The sequence below is a fragment of the Anas platyrhynchos genome, chromosome 5, assembly GCF_047663525.1.
Source record: "Anas platyrhynchos isolate ZD024472 breed Pekin duck chromosome 5, IASCAAS_PekinDuck_T2T, whole genome shotgun sequence".
Lineage (NCBI taxonomy): Eukaryota > Metazoa > Chordata > Aves > Anseriformes > Anatidae > Anas > Anas platyrhynchos.
In genome coordinates, this window is record NC_092591.1 from 31,216,322 (window position 1) to 31,234,236 (window position 17,915).

General features: G+C 52.5%; 1 protein-coding gene across 2 annotated transcripts in view; it reads left to right on the forward strand.

Moving 5' to 3' along the window:
• The first annotated feature begins 247 nt into the window (after positions 1 to 247).
• The window catches only part of BAHD1 (bromo adjacent homology domain containing 1), a 35,798-nt gene continuing 18,130 nt past the window's right edge, over positions 248 to 17,915 (forward strand). Inside the window, exon 1 of one of the 2 annotated variants that reach the window (XM_072038659.1) lies at positions 248 to 401. In XM_072038659.1, coding sequence (XP_071894760.1) covers positions 248 to 401 — 154 coding nt within the window. Of the gene's footprint in view, positions 402 to 2,225; positions 2,472 to 17,915 lie in introns of those variants that run through there. The other variant, XM_027458260.3, reaches the window with a different exon arrangement.

Consider the following 17,915-nt stretch of genomic DNA (forward strand, 5'->3'; position numbering starts at 1 on the left):
TCCTTGCATGAGTGGTTTCCCATTTGAATGCTGCTTAAACAGCCAGGAAAGCTTATTGTTCAGTCCTACACAAGCGTGCAGTACCTTCCGACAGGGATCCGCGGACATGGGAAGCTGCAGATGCACTTAAAGGTACGCACACCCGCCCCTTGCTGGCTTCTGGGGCTGTCTGTAGCCGTTCGGGTTATTTTAGCTCATTTCTTTTCTGCTGCATCACAAACGTTTGGGATTTGTTTCAGGCAGGCTTATGGTTTATCTGGACATGGCGCTGAGATGGAGCGCTTGCTCCCAGACAGAGCTCCCACCCTCTGGATGGGTTTCCTCCTCTCACGGGGTGCTCCAGAAATACGGCGGTCAACGAGGTTTATCTGCCCCGCTTGTATTTGCTGCTACATCGTCAGGTACGGTCTGACTGGGAGGTGGGTATGGGGGGACTGGTGGTCCTTCTTCCTACGCGTGAAATTGGGGCTGACGACCCGTTGTCGTCCATGGGGTCCTCAAATTCCACCAGGAGGAAAAGGCTGGGCTTATCCAGCTTCATCAGACTTCAGCTTGAAACTTCAGGTAAAAAGAAAACCACACATTTTTAGACTCAGTGTCTCCAAATAGCTGAATTCTCCCTCATTTTTTTTGCGTATCCCTTGGGTCCCATGAAGATCCTATTATCGTGCTCTTGCTTGTGAGGTCCAGCTCCAGAAACAATGCAGAGAAAGCACCAGAGCCTCCGGGGTCTCCTCCAGCTTTGCTGCCTGGCAAGCAGACCCTCAGGGCTTGGGGGGTTTAATTTTGTGTGTGTGTTTTGCCTTCCTGGTACGCTTTGGGTTGCTTGCCCCATGTGCTCGTTGCTTGCTTCTCAGGAGTTCCGTAGGTTTAAAAGAAACACTGAGAACAAACAAAAAAGAAAGGTGAAACTGATGGAGACTTCAGTGGTAGGGAAACCGTGGTTGTGTCCTAAGCTCAGCTGAAGACATCTCATCGCTGAGCTGCCAAGACTTGCTGCATCCCTTTTGTTTTTAAACACATTTTTGGGGAGAAATACCGAGGGTGATGGCTGATGGCCACTCTCCTGGTCAGGAAGAAGAAGAAATAGCCGCCATGTGCCAGGCCTGTGGTGGGGGCCGTGTAGACCTGAGTGTGTCCTGCTCTGGGCTGGACATGGGGTTCTGTGGGGGCTGTGGAAGGGTTTTGGGGCACCTGGTGGCTGTGGAGAGGTTTTGGGGCACCTGATGGCTGTGGAGAAGCTTTGGGGCACCCGGTACTTGTAGAGGAGCTTTGGTGCACCTGGTTCTTGTGGAGGGACTTTGGGGTGCCCAATACTTGTGGAGGGGCTTTGGGGCACCCAGCACTTGTGGAGGAGCTTTGGGGTGCCTGATACTTGTGGAGGGGCTTTGGGGCACCCAGCACTTGTGGAGGAGCTTTGGGGTGCCCAACGCTTGTGGAGGGGCTTTGGGGTACCTGATATTTCCCCGCTGGCTTTTTCCTATCTCCAAGCACTCGGTGGTTTCCCCGATGCCGGGTTAGGGGCTGCTGACCGATGGAGGAGAGCTCCTTGCACTTCCCCCCTGCCGATGCCCACGCTTGGGTCTCCCAGGCTGAGGCGTGTGGAAACACCCCAACCCACCCCAAAACGCCCCAAATGACCCCAAATCGCCCCCTAATCACCCACACCTCCCCGCCACCCCCCGGCATCACTCCCCTCAGCGCCGCGCACCCCCTCGGGGTACTTTTCCTCCCCCCCCACACACACACACCCCGGAGGAGAAACTTTTCCACAGTTTCGCTTTTTTATTTGGGGGGCAAACGGAAAATAAACGGAAAATAAAGGGGGGGGGGCTGACAGCCGGCGGGGAGGGGTCGGCACTGGTGTGATTTGCCTCAGGAGCCTGAGGGGAATATGGGGGGGGGGGGGGGCAGGGGAGGGAGGGGAAGGGGGGGAGGGGGGGGCGTGGGGGGGGGGCGGGTGTTGGGAGGGGGGGGAACGTGGGGGGGGGGGGCTGAGGGGGGCGGGTCCAAGCGCTCCCATTGGCCACCTCCGGCGGTCAGGGGCGGCCGCCATTGGGCGGCGCGGCGGAGCGAGCGGGCGGCGATTGGCGGCGGACGAGGAAGCAGGAAGGAGGCCGGAGGGGCGAGCGGCTTGCGGGGAGCCAGCGGCGGCGGCGGCGGCGGCGGCAGCGGCGCCTCCTCCTCCTCCCTCCCCTCCCTCCCTCCCTCCCCTCCCGCCCTTCCTCCTCCTCCTCCTCCTCCTCCTCCCCCCGCCCCCCCCCGCCCCGCTCCCGGCCTCTGCGCGCCGCCCGCCCGGGCCGCTCCGGATCGCGACGCCCTGAGGCGAGGGCGGGCGGGCGGCGGCGGCGGGGGAAGCGCCTGGAGCCCCCAGCCCGGTGCCGGTCCCGCCGCTGACGCAGCAGCGCCGAGCCCCGGCCTCCCTCGGGCTCCCACCGCTGACGGATCCAGCCCCGCGGGAGCGCGCCCCGGTGAGTCCCCGCGGGAACGCGCACCCCCCCCATCCCATCCCATCCCATCCCATCCCCTCACCTCTCCCGGTCCCTTCTCGGCAGCAGGTGCCGGGGCCGCCCGCAGATACCGGGAACTTTCCCTCGCCGGGGGGCTGGGGGGAGAGGGGCCGGGCCCTAACCCCCCCCCCCCTCCGGTCCCGGTCCCTACAGAGCCGGGGGGCAGCCCCCCAGGGCAGCCGGGCCCCGTGGGGCCGCTCCGAGTTGCCCCCCGGGTTGTGGTGCTTGGCCCCGGTCCTGCTCCCGCTCCCCTCGCTTCTCCCCCGCTGGCCCCACGCGTGGGGTGCAGGTGGCTCCGAGCCTGCCCCGGGGCACGGTGCAGGACTTCTGGGCTCCCACCTTCCCCCCCACCCCCTTTTTTATTTTTGATTTTATTTTATTTATCCCTTCCCGCTCCCCTCGGTGGCCCCGGTGGCCGCGGGTCGGTTTCCTCTTCTCCTTTTGTGTAGCGGTGGCTCCCTAATGGAGGCGGCTTCTTCGCTGGCTCCCTCTTTTCCAGCTGCTTCCACGAGACGCAGGAGCCAGCGCATGTGACCGGCAGGACCGCGGCAGGCCGGCGGCGACAGCTCGACACGGGGATGCCGGGAAGGCACGGGGGGACCCCGTGTCTTCCACCAGAGCATCCTCCAGAAAACTCAAAGGGCTGGGGGGGAAAAACCCGTCAAAACCCATCAAAACCCGACCTTCGGGGTCTGCTCCCCTCGCCTTCCGTTCCCTTCCTGCCCTCCCGTTCGCCTTCTCTTCCCCCGGGCGCTTGGCTGAGGGAGGTCCTGGTTCGGTGGTGTCCCAAGGGATGTGGCTGCCCCTCGGCTCAAGCCCTAATTGTCGGGAGAGAGAGGCCGGGTCCTTGGTTAATTGATCTGCTGGCTGCAATTAGGAAGCCCTCGGTGTGATTGCAGGCATCGGGCTCGCAGGTCCCGCTTCTGGGGTCTCATTTTTTCGGGTAAAGGTTCCCCACCCGTATGGTGGTGACGCCGGCCGCATGATGGACCGGTGCTCCTGAAATCTTAATGGGATTTAAATATCAGCACGCCGCCGAGCGCTTTAACAGGAACATCCTGCTAACATATTCATCCCGAGCCATCCTTCACGTTTGTCATGTCCTGGCTACCTGAGTCGGTCCCCGGCTTCAGCTGCGACTGGCTTAAATATTTCTTTGGGGTCAAAACGTGTGTGCCGCTCTGATTTAATGGGACTTTTTTATGATTTAAGCACTGATTTCTGTTTGTTCGCTTAATGAATCCGGCGTGGCTTTCTCAACGTAGCAGCAGCGTAGGTTTCTAGCTGCTCTTCTTGAGCAGAAATGCTACCGCAGTGAGACGTAGCTTTGCTTAGAGGTGTAAAATCGCTTGGAAAACCCCAAACCTGCGGATGAAAACAACTTTGTGGGAGGGGAAAATCCTTCCTGGATGCTCTCTTTGGTGCGGGCTGACGGTGACAGTCGCACAGAGCGATGTAATGCTGCTGAGAAGCGTGGCGCTTGGGGGGCAAAACCAGTCGCAGCCTCACTTCTGTAGCCGAAATGTTGTCGTTTTGGGAGCTGCTGAGTGCTTTTTAACCAGATTGAGTAGTTTGGGGCTGGCGTGCTGTCTTTCTTACCGTCATCTACATCACCTTTTTGTCTCTAGTCTGGCAGCCGTGTTATTTCTTTGTGGTTTTTGTTTTTTTTTCCTCTCTGGGCAAAAGATGTAAATGAATATTGTTTGCTGTGGTGGTGTTAATTGACACTGTGTGATCGAGGGGCTGTATGGATGGGGGGACACGTGCCGGAACAGCCTGTGGATATCCTGTTGAGCTAGTGCTTGGCCATTATTTTGGGGAAATAAACCCTTCAGCAAACGCAGCTCTCATGCTGTCACAGCACCGTAACTAAGCCTTGAAAGGTAAACCTGTCTGCCCAAAGCAAACAGCTGAAAAATAATTAGGAGTGGGAGGTAAATGCCCGCTTGCAGTTTGGCATTAAGTTCAGACCCATGGGAAATGAAAGGTTGTATCTGGTGCTGCAAAACCATGAGGGTATGCCCAAATCTTGGGTCCCGGCAGCAGCGGTGGGTGGATTTTTGTGCCCCACCTCACACTCGGTTAACCGTGGCATCGCACCCCGTGGAAGCAGCAAACCCCCTGCTTTCTGCCCGAGCAGCAGAGCTAATTAAGTTACAACCGTCATATCGTTAATAATACATGAAACAGCAGTTTGGATAACTGGGAAAGACAAAAACTGGAAAATAAACACCCCAAAGAAGCCGTAAAATTAAAAAGAGCTTCAAGCACAAGCTGCGTGTGTTGTGCCACAGGCTGGCACCAGCCAGGATGGCTGTGTGTGCGATGGGAAGGGATGGGTGATGCCTTCCAGGGGCTTTCCTCCCCATCCTGAGGCTTTTCTGGTGGTCTGGCTTGTTGCTTTGTGTTTTTTGTGTTGTTTACTTTTGCTTCCCGATGTATTTGCGTCCGTCTGAAGGCGGGTTATTGGCGAGCTGTGAGGAAGTTGGTTGGTTTTGCCACTGCAGATTTGTGTCAGCCTTCGGTGTGTGTATTTCCTCTGGGTGTGACAGCTGTGGGCCGTGGGTAACTCCTGGATGCAAAGTGCTTTTAAGGAGAAAAAAAGGGAAAAAGGGAGGAGCTCTGGGTGGTGCTCACAAGGAGCTGTGCCCCTCACTTTCTGATTAATCCTGGGAACCTGTGAGGCAGTGGGAATTTCTTCAGAAATCTTTGTAGCCATCCTGCGCAGCAGTCTCCGTTCTCATTTGCACCAACGGCATGCCTTTAAGGACAAAAATATAATAAATAAATAACCTTCGTGGCCAGGTGCTGGCTTAAGTGAAGGAATTATCTGTAACCAGACCATTCTGATTTAACCCTCTCAAGTTTTTGCGCTCGTAACCCCTCTATCAGCAACTGATGTTCATTAAACAGGGAAAACGCACTTAGATCTAGGACGGGGCCTCTTTCTGAAGACAAAAAGGGACAGTGCAACATGCCTTTACCCGCTTACTGCCCAAGCCTGATGTCCTGGCATGTGGCTTTATTATTAAAAATAAAGTAAGAGCTCAGCAATATTTCACGTGACAGTAAAAAATAAAAAGTCTTCCGTCAGAAGAATGGGTTGAAGGAAATCTGGTCTGGATGCAAAATGAAGTGAGGGAGAGATGTTATCATTAAACTGTAGGGTATCATTAAGAAGAGAAGATGTAAATCTGGTTGAAGACAAACCCCTTTGCACCTGTTCTCTCACCCTGTCGATATTTGTGGAATTGGAATCTAATTAATCTGTTAAATGCTATTTCTTCTCTTGCGATGGAGGCAAAACCCTGGACAAAACAGGAGAATAGGAGAGCACGGGGAAGCTGGTGGGACGTGCAAGGTGTGGTCAGCTGAGAGCAGCAAGCAGCCTGAACCTCTTTTTTTTTTTTTTAAATGTATTTATTTTGCAATCTCTGAGCTGTTAATACAAGTCCTAGAGAACATTTCGGGTTCATTCGTGGTAGGAGTCACTCGGCGGAGGGCATCCACAGCCAGGCTCTGGCCAAGTAGGAGTAGCCGAAATGAGGCTACCTTGTGGCAAAGCATTTCCCTTTCCCACGTTCATCTCATCATCGATAGACGCAGAATTTCACGAGCATTTCTCTAGGGGGTGTGTGGTTTAGTGCAAATTAAAAAGAAGAGGTGGGATGCTTCTGAGTTTTGCCTGGGCGCGCTCGAGCGATGAGCAGGCTCGCCACGGGGCGGGCGTTAGGCGGCGGCAGGGACTGCGGTGCCCTTCCTGGGCTGGTTAAAAACGGGGGAAAATGCCTCGTGTGAGGCACTGCAAGGCTGGTGGCACCGAGCAAGCCTTCTGGCTGCCTGTGAGCATGCTGTTAGCCGTGGAGTATAGCAAATAAACACCTCTTAGGACGGGAAAGGGGTGTGCATCGGCTCGCACGAGCTCACCGAGGGCGCAGCAGCGCCTTGGCGGTTTTAGCTTTTAAAAGCTTTTCACGCAGGGAGTGCTTTTATCACCTTTTAAACGTTCAGACTTCTAGCTGCATCTTCATAAAAGGCGGTTGCTTTAATTACTGCTGAGGGCCACGGCCGGCCGTTCATCCCTTGGTGCTCTGCACAGCACCGTGGCCGAGCTGCTTGGTGGGGCGCTGTGGGGGTTTTTGGGATGCACAAGCATTGGATCCCCCTCCATCCCCTACAAAAGACACCGTGGATCCCCTCCATCCCCTCCAAAGCCTCGTCGTGCAGCTGACGCCGTCCCGCGTGCGGCGGAGGGGCGCGCGCCGCGAGCAGGTGGGCTGCTTTGGGCATGGAAGAGCGTGGGATTGATGCCAAGCGCCTCGCGTTCGGCGAGGAGCCGTTCCGCTTCCGAGCTGCAGGTTGCCGTGTTTCTCGTGTCCCAATTTTCTGGAACAAAGGTGTGACTAAACAAGGAAATTATGATTTTCCCCCCGGCTTTGTAAGCCGCATCGCGGGAATGCTTTCAGACACCCATTGTTCTTCGAGCAGTTTTTTTATTTTTTTTTTTTTTTGAAGGGCTTTGAAAGTGTGCAGCCTGCCCGGCTCGGCAGGCTTCATCCCTATAAAAGAGCTCGGCTTGAAGCATCTGCCTGCGTATCAACGCCTCAAAATATTTACGATGCTCTCAGCACCAAAAACCAGGTCCTTCCCTTCGCTTGCCTCGACCCAAACCGCTTGGCCCCCGGCGGCTGCTTTTCGGCGCCCGAATTCTCGTCCTGGAAATAAAAGCGCAGCGCCGGAGCAGCCCCCGGAGCCAGGGGCAGCGCTGGAGCCGCGCACCGCGCACGGCCTTCTATTGTTCCCGGCTGTGGCCTGCGCAGAGCGCTGAAAATAGCACGCTCTCGCCCGCCGTCGTGCCGTGCCGTCTTTGTGTGTCTCCCGGCGCCCGCCGGGTACCTGGAAAGGGCCGAAAGCAGCGGCGGGAGGCGAGGCCGGAGCTGACTTTTCATTTTTTTGCAGGGCAGCAGCGCGGCGAGGAGCGCGGCCGAGCAGCCGCAGCATCGCCGATGCCGCCCGAGCCCACGAGCGCCCGCTCGCACCGAGCCCTCCGCCGGGGAAGTTGTGCCAAGGAAAGGAGCGTTGGGAGCGGACCCTAAAATGGAGGGGGGCACGGCGTTAACGTGAGCACGCCGCCGGCACGGGCGGATGGAGCGCGTTCTTGGGAAGAACGTGAAAAGGAGAAGGGTCCCCAGGGGCGGAGAGGAGGGGGGCACTGACATCTCCCTCTGCGGAGCGAGGCTGGAGAGGCACCGGGGGGGGGGGTTCGGGCAGGGGGAGGTAACCAGCGAGGATCGCATCGGTAAGCAGGGGAGGCTTGGAAGCGCAGGCTTGTGAAGGAAACTAGTGGGCAGCGCAAGTTTTCTGTTGTTGTTTATTTAAAAAGAAACGCACCAGCAGCACGTTCGGTTTTGTTTCTTTGTTTGTCTAGCTCAGAGGCAGTGCAGGAAAGCAAGGCTGGAGGTGGCTCGGAGTAAGGAGATGGAGCAGATCTCTCCAGAGCGAGGAGGATTGCAGCTGCCAAATCCTTTTCCTCTGCTGTCATGTGCAGACCGAGAAGAAAAGGTTTCTTTTTCTTAAAATACCTGGCTAAACGCCAGGTGGCAGGACAGGTACAAGAATCCTGACGTCTTGGACAGGCAAAGCCCGAACTGGGATTTCTTCAGACTTGAGCAAATTGCTGGAGTAGTGGAAGCGAACCTGGCTTTTGGGGGGATTTGTGCCCTAACTTAGTAACCCCAATTCTCCCACGCATCCCTAATTATTTAATGATGGTGCATTTGTTATCCCAGCATATACTGGTGGAGGCAGAATATGCAAAGATACCTGCCCCCCTTCTCCCTCGTGAGAGCCCTGTCATCTTCTCTCCCATTCTTAGATGCTAGAATTAATTACATTCCTAGGTGTCTTTCATTATTTGGGATTTCTACCATCTTTCTTGCTTTCTGGTTGCAAAGAGGTGAACCCTTTCAGACTTTGGAGAGGACAGGCAGCATGATTGGGAAAGCACTGCTTAGCCAGCCTTAAAATAATAACAATAATACAAAGGATTTCCGTTTGTTCCAATATCCATTTGTTTCATATAGTAGAAGAAGATCCAGAGGATGATTCCCTCTTCAGAATACGATACCAGCTTCTCTGAAATCGCTGTTCTGAGGCCCCCAGGGCTGTCAAGGTGGGATTTAAAAAGCCTTGCACCTCTGGATGCTGGGGAATGAGGATGCAGCTTTGCTTAGGAACTGTGGGTCAGCATCTATGTATTAGATGTGCTCCCCGGCAGTCATTAGGGATAACTTCAGCCTGGCCCCGAAGTTTTTTGGTGCGAGCAGCGTGAATGCAGTGCAGAGAGTGCCTCGCTACCTGCGAAGGGCTCTTGTCTGTGCTCAGCCTACATGTGATTCGCATCGCTTGTCCTGCCTGAAACCGCTAATGAGCTTAACAACTCTTCTGTTTTCTCGGTGCTTAACAAAAATTAAATCCTTCCCTGCAAACAACAGTGTTGCGGAGTGCTCAGCCCGGTGGTGCTTTCATGCAAGGACAATGGGGAATCGCTGGCTTTGCCTGAGATTCCACCTCGAAGCTCATTATGGAATAATTAGCTGGTTCTTGACTTTGCCGCCGAGTTTTAGGGTTTGGGGGGCTTGGGGAAGGTGTTTCCTGCACTGAAAGCATGACTTATCTTGAGACCCGGCCTTGATTTTCAGACACGGGGCTGTTTGAAACTCCATCTGCCCACTAAGTGAATGTCAATCCAATTTAGGCTTGCATATGTTTCCAAGGAAACCATTGGAGGCAACGGTGAGAAATGGACCACGGAGGGGCAGGAAAGCGAGCGCACCAGCAGCATTTCCACTTTCCAGTACTCAAACACGATTAAAACCTAGTTAGCTGTAATAACCCTGTGCAGAGCGGTGGTTGGACTACTAAAGTAAAAAGGAAAGTGGCTTCAGGTGCTGCCCCCGAGGTCTTTCCCGTATAGATTATGGCTTTACAGAGTGCAGTCCCATTTTCCTTCCCCTCTAGCCGGCTGGAAAACTCATGCAGCTGTGTTAAACCCTGTCCATCCCCTCGCTTGAACAGAGCGAGTTGTAAATGCTTTCTCTCCCTCCTGCCCAAAGCAGTCTCTATTAAAAAATTAAAATAATAATAATAAAATAAAGTTGAAAGTGTTCAGGCAAATCTAAGCTCAGTATCCTGAGTAGGCTCAAAGCATTGAGGCATCTCGGTGCTGCACAAGGAGCGTTTTTGGGCTGGTTTGGATATTCCTTGCCCAAGGAGCAAGGAAAAAAAGGGTGAATATTTGGCAATTGGCTTCTGATCACTCCAGCGGGCTGAAGGTGCTGCGGTGGCCTCAGGGCTCATCTTTTACCCAACGCGAAGGGAAACCTGTAAGGTTAGACTGAGCAGAGAGCTGCATGGCTTCCTTGGGCACCTTTTACATCCATGGGGCTCTAAAAAGCATCCCCGTGCCTTGCTAGCACTCCCCCAGGGTAGGAAGCACCAGAGTGGTCTGGAGACTCAAAGACAGGATTTGCATTTGGGTTCAGCTCGGAAGAAATGAGCGAGTTTTTTTTTCTTCCCCATTAGGAGGAATTTTCCTTTAATTGAGAGCTTAAATTCTGTCTCAGGCAGAATTGTGAGCCTGCCTTGCTTTCCAAAGAGAGGCATATTTCTGCCTGCTAATACAGCCATTAAATAAAATGTTTATCTTGGTTATTGAAATGAGTAGCAAGGTTCTCACTTCGGAGCTCTAAAGCGGGATATTATCTGTCATTTTACTTTAAAGAATGCTGCTGGCTCGCTCAGGTTTAAAATATTTTACTGTGACAAATAGCTGAAATCCTGGTATCTGGGGATATCCTGCGTGGGTATATTGGATCCTTGTGTATCGCAACTGCAGTCGGGGGCTGAAACTCCTCAGCTCAAAGCTCTGTGCAGCTGTCGTCCAGCATCAGATCCTCTTTGGATCAAATCTCTGGATATTTGGGCTGCCAGCGGCAAAACTGGCTCCGGGGCGGTCGCCTTGGGTGCTGGGACGATGCGGTGCTGCACCGGGGGGGGCTTTGCAGCACGTGCTTTTTTTTTTTTTTTTTTTTTTTTTTCCCCTTATCAGTTGTTTTCCTGTTCACTTCTGCGTGCAGCTGGGGTAAGCAACGCTCGCTGCAGCTCTCTGCCCTCTTCCAGCAGCTCCTGGAAACTTTCCGCCGGTCGACCGGCAGCGGCGAGCGTCTCCCGCTTTGGCTCGGTGTCAGCTGGCAGCTCCTGCAGCTGCAGGCATCCCTCGCGGGTGGGTCAGGTCAGAAAATTCAGGGCGATTTTGAAGTATCAGGGTGCTCTTTTGAGAAGTGCAACTTGTGTAGGGTTTTTGTCCCTACCTAACGCGCTTACATGTAGATGTTTTGAAGCCAGAGCTTGACTTGAAGGGGCCTTCCTGAAGATCCAGTCGGAGGCACCTGGGACGTTTCCACAAGACGAGGCTGAACTGCTTAAAAGCTTTGTGCTTCCAGAGGGGACGTCTCAGTTACGTTCTTTCGCCACTCACCTGAGGTGGGTTTGCATTGCTGAACGTGTGTGCTCTTAAAAATGAGATGGAGAAAATCACAGTCGAGTTTTTGGGCACCTGTGCTGACTGTGTGGCCCCTGCTGCTGCTTACCCGTGGCAGCATCAGGTGCAGAAAAAGACCTTGGGGTGGTCATAGCCATGCTGTGAGGCAGGGGATGAGTTGTACCAAAGCGTTGCTGATGGATATCCTTTTAACCTTCTCTTTAACCCGAACTTCTCCAGGCAGTCTGATGCTTTTTCTAGCCCAACAGGAAGGAAAGATGTAGGAAAAATCTTCTTAAATCTCCCTTGGCGCAGTGTAAGTCATTTCCTTATCCCCTGGAGAATGCCATGCTGCTGTTCTGCGTGTTACAGGCTTTTTTTCCTCCACCCTTTTAATTGCATGACTTCAGCCCTTACACCCACCCTTGCTGGTCGCTTTGCATCCCTCGGTGCTGCCTCACTTGTCCCATGTTGGACGTGGTGCAGAGCCATGAGCTGGAGCCTGCTCCCACCTGCTCCCATCCCGCATTCCTGGGCACATGCCCCAGGACGTTTGCTTTTCTTTCACAACAGCGTGATGATGTTGACTCACTCATCTCGTGCTCCTCAATAAACCTCAGCTGCGAAGTGCCACCTTGCTGGCTGCTTTCATCATGATTTCACTCCTGCCTGTCTGGGCTGTAAATTGTGGGTTTGTCCCTATTGATGGGCATTTAAAACATATTTCTAAATGTTTTTTCTGGCTCATCAGGATCCTACTGTGGATCTGTTACTTGTCCAAGACTTGCTAGCTCCCTCTCCAAGCATCACCTGCAGGTGACTTGCTAATAAAATATTGAATGGTCTCAGGCCTGCCCTCAGGGAGCCTGCTATGTCTTGCTGTGTTTTGGTGCTGAACTGTGAAGTTTGAGGGGGAAAAAGCCCTATTTGAGGCTGCCTGACAGCAGTTTTCTTCAGGCCACGTATCCCTCGTTGGCTCCTGGGGATGTCCCCAGGAGCAGCCGGAGAGTAATTGAGGAGCAAAACCCAGTGCTCTGCTCCTCCTGTGGAGTGCTAACCAGATTAAGTGGCAGCAACCAGACAGATTAAACAGATGATTCCCAAATACTTCTCCTTGCAGACAACTGCTGTTAGTGGGGCCTGTGCACGTGGAGCTCTTAGGGCAGGCTTTGTGGGTCAGGTCACGTAGCACAACCTCACAGAGTCCCCGTGGGACAGGGGGCACTCACATTGACCGGAGCTCCAAATAATTCAATCCTGAACTCTCCGGGCAGAGCATTTAATTTATTCATTGTTCTTAATTCTTCCCGGTTCTTTTCGAAAGTCTGACTTTCCTTTCAGCTGTGCAAGACCCAACACAACCTGAAAAGTGCTTGGGTGGCATTACACGGCTCGCCTTCTTGTACCTCTCGCACCAACAGCTGAGCTCGTTTAATCACTCCCTCTTTAAATGGCCAAATAGTGTCACGCCTGTGTAGGTAGATAAATGCAAGTTAATGAGGGGATATAAAACAAATCTCTCCCAGCACGGGTCTGTGAATGCTGTCCGGTCCATTTAAGGGGGATATTTGTTGCCATGACTGATCAGACCTGGCTGCGAGCACGCGCGCGTACTTAAATACACACCTCTAACGATGTGGGTAAAGGATGGAGGAACGGGGCCAGCTCCTAATGGGACTTAAATGGGCTTCTGGTGGTTAGGAGAGCTCCTCCAGCCCTGCTCAGGACCCGTGGTATCACGTCCCCCTGCTTTCCTGGGCTCTGATGTTCCCCGTTAGGTGTGCTCAGGGGATGGAGGTCCCCATGCCCCAGCCGGGAGGTGCCGTGGCATCGGGCACGGTGCTTGGTCCGAGCGCGATGCTCTGCTTTCCCCAGCCCACCCCAGACCCCGAACAAGCCGGCAAAGAGCCAACGCTGGGCACTTAAAACCTTGAAGGGCTAATTGCTTAGTAATGAAAAGTGTAATGACCGAGCAATTAACTTTAATCGCTTAGCGGCTGGTGGAGGTTGGGGCTGGTCTGATGAAGACATTAGTAACGTCAGGTCCAAACCTAAAATCTCTGTTCCTTGGACAGATCCAGATTTCCTGGGTGCTCTGTGTGCGGGCCAAGCCTTCAAGTCCGTAACCATCACCTCCCTGTCTCCCTGCTGCCTTAGCAGAGCGCGTATTTCAGTGTCTAATTACCTTCCTGGAGAGCCAATCTGCTCTTTAAAACAAAAAAAGAAAAAAAACTCACGCACCTGACGGCAGAAAATCCCTTGTCTGGACAGGTGGGTGTCCTGACACCAGCACAGGAATTACGAGGCTTGTCCTCCGTTGAGAAATCAGGAGGTGTTGCAGCACCCTTCGCTTGGGCTCGTGTTTTTGACTGACCTAGCTCATTAAAGCAGATGAGCTGTGAAATTTTAAGAGGAGCTTTCTCACCTGCCTCGTACTCGATCATAAGTGCTGTGCGCTTGCCTTGCAAAGAGGGGAGGGGGACAGAGCTGCAGTAAGTTGGGGTAGCCTTGGTGCATGGATATACACCTATGTGGATGCTATTAATTGAGACAATATTTTATGGGGAAAAAAATGTACAGTTTTAAATGCATACAAATATTTCTGTAGAGGTATTTTTAGATGGGCTTGCTTCTCGATGAAACACGGGCACCTTACCATTTTTAGGTATTGGGGTGGAAACGGTGAGGTACGGTGTCTTGAAATTCTGCTCTTCCTTTCTTGCAGCTGCGGGTTTCTAGATCTACAAAAGTTCTGTCTGGTATGATGAGAACAGCCTAAATTTCAGCCCCATCCAACCTACTTTTCCAGGAGTAAGTTCAAAGGCGGAAAGTTCAGCTCCAGGTGTAAGCTCCGCTGAGCGTTGAGCGCAGCGCTGCGGCGCATGGGATGCAGGGAGGAGAGCCTTGGGTTACATGGGTGCCGGTGGGAGTTGTCTGGTGCACTCTGAGTATAAAAAAGGGATCAAAATTTACAGTGGCGACATCTGAAATGCCAGGAGAACATCAGCTTTACGGACAGCTCGCTTCGTGCAGAGCAAGCTGGGGCTGAAGTTGTGCAGTGCTTCTGAACAAATTGCGTAGAAACAATAGATGCTTCCAAATGAAGGACGATGCTGTCTTAAGGACTTCCCTAGGACGGAAAATACATTCAGATTGCAGTTTTAGTCTGAAGAGGTAGTTATGGTCAGCGTGCTTCAGCTAGGGATGAGTCAGAACACAGGAATCCTCTAAAACCTTACACGAACTTGGTATTTAACGTAGGCTTTTTTTTGCCTGCCCGGGCTTAAGGTTTCCGTAAGTTTAAGTCAAGGTTATAAACAGGCGTGTTGTAGATTTTAAAATCCAGTTTCTCTTCTGCACCCCCCTTAAGGATTATAACTGATAGAGTCAGTGCCAGGAGCCTCAACGCCAAGGATTCAGGTGCTGAGGTGGGGCTCTGCGTTTTGAGGGACGCTCGGAAGTTACAAAAATACGGTGAAATTATTTAGGGGGAAATAAAAAGGTTCTTGTTAGGTGCATTTTGGGTCTGATGGTTAACTAAACGTTATGCCGAAGGAATACCCTGATTCTCCCTGAATTTCCTATGTTGCTTTTTTCCCTCCCCTAAAGCAATTTCTGAGCTTGCTGAGTAGAAACGTGCTGCCTTTGGATCTCAAGGGTGCCCCGCTGACAGTTTCCAGAAGGAGTTAAAAGAGTGAATAGAGACCTCTGTGGAGGCAGACTTACCCAGGAGGGGACAAATCCAGGTCCAGAGACAGGACAGCAGTGACAGCCAGGCAAAACGGAGAGGAGCTGGCAGGGATGAACCTGCCCTCAAAGTCCCCAAAGGCGGCACAGTTTTGCAGATGTGCCTATAATACCTGAAATCATGGCACACCTCGAATTATTTAATTTGAGCAGCTTGGAGGAAGTTCCTAAAGTGTTCGGGGAAGAGCGTGATGCTGGTATATAGAAGAGCTTTAATATTTACTTTAGAAAAATCTCGCACATTGTTCTTCAAAATACAGCATCTTGGAAATAATTTGTTGTTCCATTTTGTCCGTGTGAGCAGGAGCGGTGCCAGAGCGATCTGAGCAAAGTGACACATGATTGATACTTCACCAGACTCAGCCTTCTGCCATGTAGGAATTTAGTTTGCATTTTGCATGTATGGAAAATCAGATGAACAGGGCTTGGGTTTTGTTGTTTTTCTTTTTTTTAAACCGTGATTAACTTGATTGGCAAAGCTTGTGCTCCTTCTAAAAACACAACTGTCGAAGCTCTTGAAATAATTTTTGCTTGGTTTTTCAAGCTACTTATAGGCATCGTCCGGGGTGCTGTTAGCGTAGCTGTCATGTAGGCAGCTTCACGCTGAACCTATTTAAAGTTCTAGTAGGCAAGTCTTTGTAAACAAGGCATCTTCAGCGCGCCTAGCGTTTTATAGCTAGCAGTGGTTGCTGCTGACGATCTCTGGGGTATTTCACGAGAATTGCAGGATCTGTAGGGCTGCTGGCGGAGGGGAGGGCGGGGACGAGCATCCGATAGCTCTGACTCACAGTGTCAAAGCAGTGTAGAGGGAGAAATCGAGCGATGATTTCTCAAGTGCAGACGTCTCTCAGGCTGGGCTTGCTACCGAAGACTTGGCTTTAATAATCTGGAAACTTTTGTCCTGCCTGTTTCTTAGGTGGCACCCCTCCCGGCTTTCCTGGTGCTCCCCTTGCTCGATCCCTGTAGCTTGCTTGCCTTCGTTAAAAGGAGACCCTAACGAGCACCACGCTGGGGAACGATGCAGCGAAGGCAGAGTGTCAAAATGTCTCCTAGGCTCGAGTGCTCGGTACAAAGCTTTCAGCCTTGCGACGAGCTGAGCCTGATCTCCACCCCACCTGCACGAGCGCACCTCCTGCGCTTGCAGCATGCTCCAGGCTGGTTATTCACAGTCCTCGCTTTTTTTTCCTTTTTTTTTTTTTAAAGATTGGTTTTGAGAGGTGAGAAGCCGACGGTGGGCTTTGCGCTGCGGAAATAATTACAGCGTTTGCGTTGGCAAAGGAAGGGTTTCTGTTTGGGCAGGGGCTGGATTTCTGCGTGTGTTTGTTTGCTCGTATCTTTAATGACATGGCTGCGTCTCATTTTTCCCCAGGGTCCCTAAACTGCTCTGTGCACGAGCAGACAGAGTTCGGAGAAAATATTCAAAGCTGGTGGCTACCGGCCCTGAATTTTAGGGTGGCCACCGGTTCCTGCTGGTGCAGCTGAGAGGCTCCCTTGGAAGAGGGGATGACTGCAGGATGGAGATACTGAGCAGGAGCAGCTGGATGTTGTATCGCCCTTAGGATATCTGATAGCTCAAAGCTTTGTTGGCATCCTTGTAAGTCCCCTCTAACCTGTTGGAAGGCAGAAGAAATGCCTCTGAGCGAGGAAAGATATTGTTCTGTACCTCTCTGAGGAATCAAAGGGGACAGAGCGACATCCAATCTCTGCTTACTTCTGATTTTTGATTATTTTTTGAAGTCCCCATGGAATTTTAGGGTAGGTTTGCTTGTAGGTTAGCACAGCTCTGCATCTGTTCTTGAGAGAGCAGGCACGAAACTGTGGCTGCCCTTGCTCTGAATTGCCCTGAGCTGATTTCTGTCGGCTGCTAAAAACACTGAAACTTTCTGCGGATGTGCAGAAGAACAGCACTTCATGGTCAGGTCACAATCAGGATTGTGGCAACCATTGGTGGTGGAAATCTTCAGTTCTTACAGGCCATAGGAAGTGGTTTTTGCAAGTGTTGGTCGTGCTTGTGCTACGAGGCAGTGAGCGAAGGCTTCGCGTTCGGAAACTTCGGTCTTCAATTCAAGCCTGTGAACAGAGCGCGGCTCTGGGGCTCTGTCTGGTTTTGGTGACTGATTTTGGGGTTGCTTGGGTCATGCGTGACTTCCTGCGCTTCTCCTTTACTACAGCACACATGGGGTATTCAGCCTGAGTGGTACCTTTTTGCTGAAAATGTGAGAGAAAATACAGCGTTGTAGCATCAAGAATGGGGAGAGGAGAGACAGGGCCTTTCTGAAAAGCAGCGTGTTTTTCCCAGACACCGTGGTAGATCCACAAATAATGCACTTTGTCATTGATGTCAAGGGGCCATCTTTCCATGAGATGCACTTTACCGTCTCTTCCAACCTAGAAATTCTGTGATTCTGTGATTCTGTGCTGAGCCTGGTTGCAGGGGCAGGGGAGATGAAGCAGGCACTAGAAACCAGGGGAAGGCTTTGGCTTCCCAAATTGCTTTGGCCAGGGAATTTTAAAGTCCACTTTTTGCCTCGGAGACTTGAAAAGGGCCATTTTGTCCAGGGCAAGCCGTGTGGTGGTGCTGGTAACGCAGGGCGTCTGCCCAGGATGCCAGGAAGGCTCCAGTGTGCTGGGCTCCCGGGTGCTGCTGTCAGGTTTCAGCTTTTCCCTTTTTCCATTTTTTTCCCTGCTTTTTTTCTTTTTTTTTTTTTCTCTTGCGAGCCGTGCTTGCTGGGGCTGCGGAGAGTGTGAGAACAGCCGGAGAAATTTCATTTTGGCTTCCCTGCAAAGTGCTCCAGAGCACTGCCACTAGGCGAGATCTGAAAGCAGATACTCAGGAATAGGACAGGCCCTCCCAAGGAATCAGCCGCGCAACTTCTCTGCCCTGCCGGGCTGTTAACAGGTCAGGCTCATGTTTATGCAAGTGGTCAGCCGTGCAAGCAGGGACTGCACCCCGGCGTGTTCCCTTCGCAGCTTGCCATCGCTTTCAGACAGGTAGAGCGCCCCTGGTTTGAAGCATCCGCCGATAATTGCAGTTGTTTCAGCACTGTAATTCATCACGGGCCACACAGCGACGTGCCTGGAGCAGCGGCTTTCACAACCGAGCCATAATTACTGCT